At 61.9% G+C, this 1,863-nt stretch overlaps 1 protein-coding gene across 1 annotated transcript in view; it reads right to left on the bottom strand.

Moving 5' to 3' along the window:
* Positions 1–217: 217 nt before the first annotated feature.
* NOX5 (NADPH oxidase 5) overlaps positions 218–1,863 on the bottom strand; it is a gene marked incomplete at its 5' end in the record, with an annotated part of 5,747 nt that continues 4,101 nt past the window's right edge. The window contains 4 exons of the mRNA XM_027632406.1: positions 218–427; positions 1,063–1,229; positions 1,331–1,430; positions 1,624–1,708. Of these exons, the coding sequence (XP_027488207.1) occupies positions 296–427; positions 1,063–1,229; positions 1,331–1,430; positions 1,624–1,708 (484 nt within the window). The remainder of the gene's footprint in view (positions 428–1,062; positions 1,230–1,330; positions 1,431–1,623; positions 1,709–1,863) is intronic.

The raw sequence follows: 1,863 nt of genomic DNA, 5'->3' as shown, positions 1-1,863 counted from the left end.
ATCCCTGCCAGGTGACACAGGACCCATCCCCTCCATCCCAAATCCCTGCCAGGTGACACAGGGCCCATCCCTGCCATCCCAAATCCCTGGGACCCTGGTTCTCCCCCTCCACCCCACCGTGGATGCTCCAGGACACCCCTCTCCACATCCCACGTGGCTCCAGGATCCCACCCCTCCATCCCACATCCCCGTGGCCCATCCCATCGTGCATCCCCACTCTTCCCAGCCCCGGTGGAGCAGCTCCAAGCCCGGGTGCCATCCCTGGGCAGGCCTGGCAGGGCGGGAAGGCCCCGGCTCAGAAGTTTTCCCTGGAGAAGCGGAAGCCGAAGCGCTCGCAGTGCCCCCGGATGACCTTGGCCAGGGCTGGGGAGCCACAGAAGAACACCTGGACCTTCCCAACCTGCTCCTGGGCCACCTTCCCAAACACCTGGAGCACAGGGGAAAGGGGGAGAGGGAGTGCTGGCTGGATCCAGGGGATTGGGGGCTGGATTAGGGGATCCCTCCCAGACCAACCCATGGCTTATGATCCCTGGGCCTGATTAGGGTTTGGAACGTGATGATCTTTAAGGTCCTTTCCAACCCATTCCATGATTTATGATCCCTGGGGTGGATTAGGGGGTCGGAATGAGATGATCCTTAATGCTCCTCCCACCCCAACCCATTCCATGGTTTATGACCCTGGGGTGGGTCAGGGGCTTGGAATGGGATGATCTTTAAGGTCCTTTCCACCCCAACCCATTCCATGATTTATGATTCCTGGGCTGGACTGGGGGGTTGAAGTGGGATGATTTTTAAGGTCCTTTCCAACCCATTCCACGGTTCTGTGATCCCTGGGCTGGATTAGGGAGTTGGAACCTTTAAGGATTTTATGGATCTTTACAGACCTTTCCACCCTAAGCCATTCCCTGATTTCTGATCCCTGCCTGCCTTGGCACAGCTCAGGTTCCCCGTGCCCCCCTGGCATTCCCTGTCCTGGATCTGGATGTCCCAGCGCACCCAGAGGGGTCTATCCCTGGTTCCCCTTCCCCCGGGACAGTTTTGGGACGTGTCCCGGTGCCCCACCTTGCCCCAGTCGGGCCGGCCGGGCTGTGTCCGCGTGCGCAGCCCGGTGATGGAATCCCGCTTTTCCTTGGCTGCCAGCAGATCCAGCGCCACCTGCAGCCCCAGGGCCTTCACGTCGCTCCTCGCCAGGGCCGAGGTCATGTACAGGTGGAGCTCCAGGAACCGCCCTGGGGGTGCCAGGGGAGCCCGGCTGGCACCGCGGACCCGCACCCCCGCGCTGGGATGGATGGGGGATGTCCCGGGAATGTTGGCCCTGCCTCCCTCTCACCTCCCGGCTCCAGCTCCGCCTGCTCCCTTTCCAGCTTGCTCAGGAGGCTGAGGAACCACTCAAAGTGCTTCTGATCCCGGTTTATCCAGATGAAATCCACCTGGAAGGGCAGGGCAGCCTCTGCTCCGGAGGTGGAAGCAGCACAGGGACCAAATCTGGCCACCAAACCCGGCCATGCCCCGCCCAAACCTCCGGGATGGGAGGGATGCCCGTGGGCTCTGCACCCTCCTGCCCCACCCCAGGGCACACCTGTATCCCAGATCCCCTCCACGTGCTCCTGCTCCCATTCCTACCTTCCTGAGGGTCATGTCCTGGTCCTGCAGCTCCTCACACCAGGAATGGTGGCAGCTGGGGCAGCTCTGCCTCCGCCGGCGGTACCTGTGCACAAGGATACAGCCCTTTCCTGCCCTTTCCTGTCCTTTTTGCCCTTTCCTGCCCCTTCCTGCCCTTTCCTGCCCTTTCCTGCCCCTTCCTGCCCCTTCCTGCCCTTTCTGCCCTTTCCTGCTCCTTTCTGCCCTTTCCTGCTCCTTTCT

This window comes from Corapipo altera, unplaced genomic scaffold, assembly GCF_003945725.1.
Source record: "Corapipo altera isolate COAL_440 unplaced genomic scaffold, ASM394572v1 58429, whole genome shotgun sequence".
Lineage (NCBI taxonomy): Eukaryota > Metazoa > Chordata > Aves > Passeriformes > Pipridae > Corapipo > Corapipo altera.
This window is presented reverse-complemented; position numbering and strand designations above follow the sequence as displayed.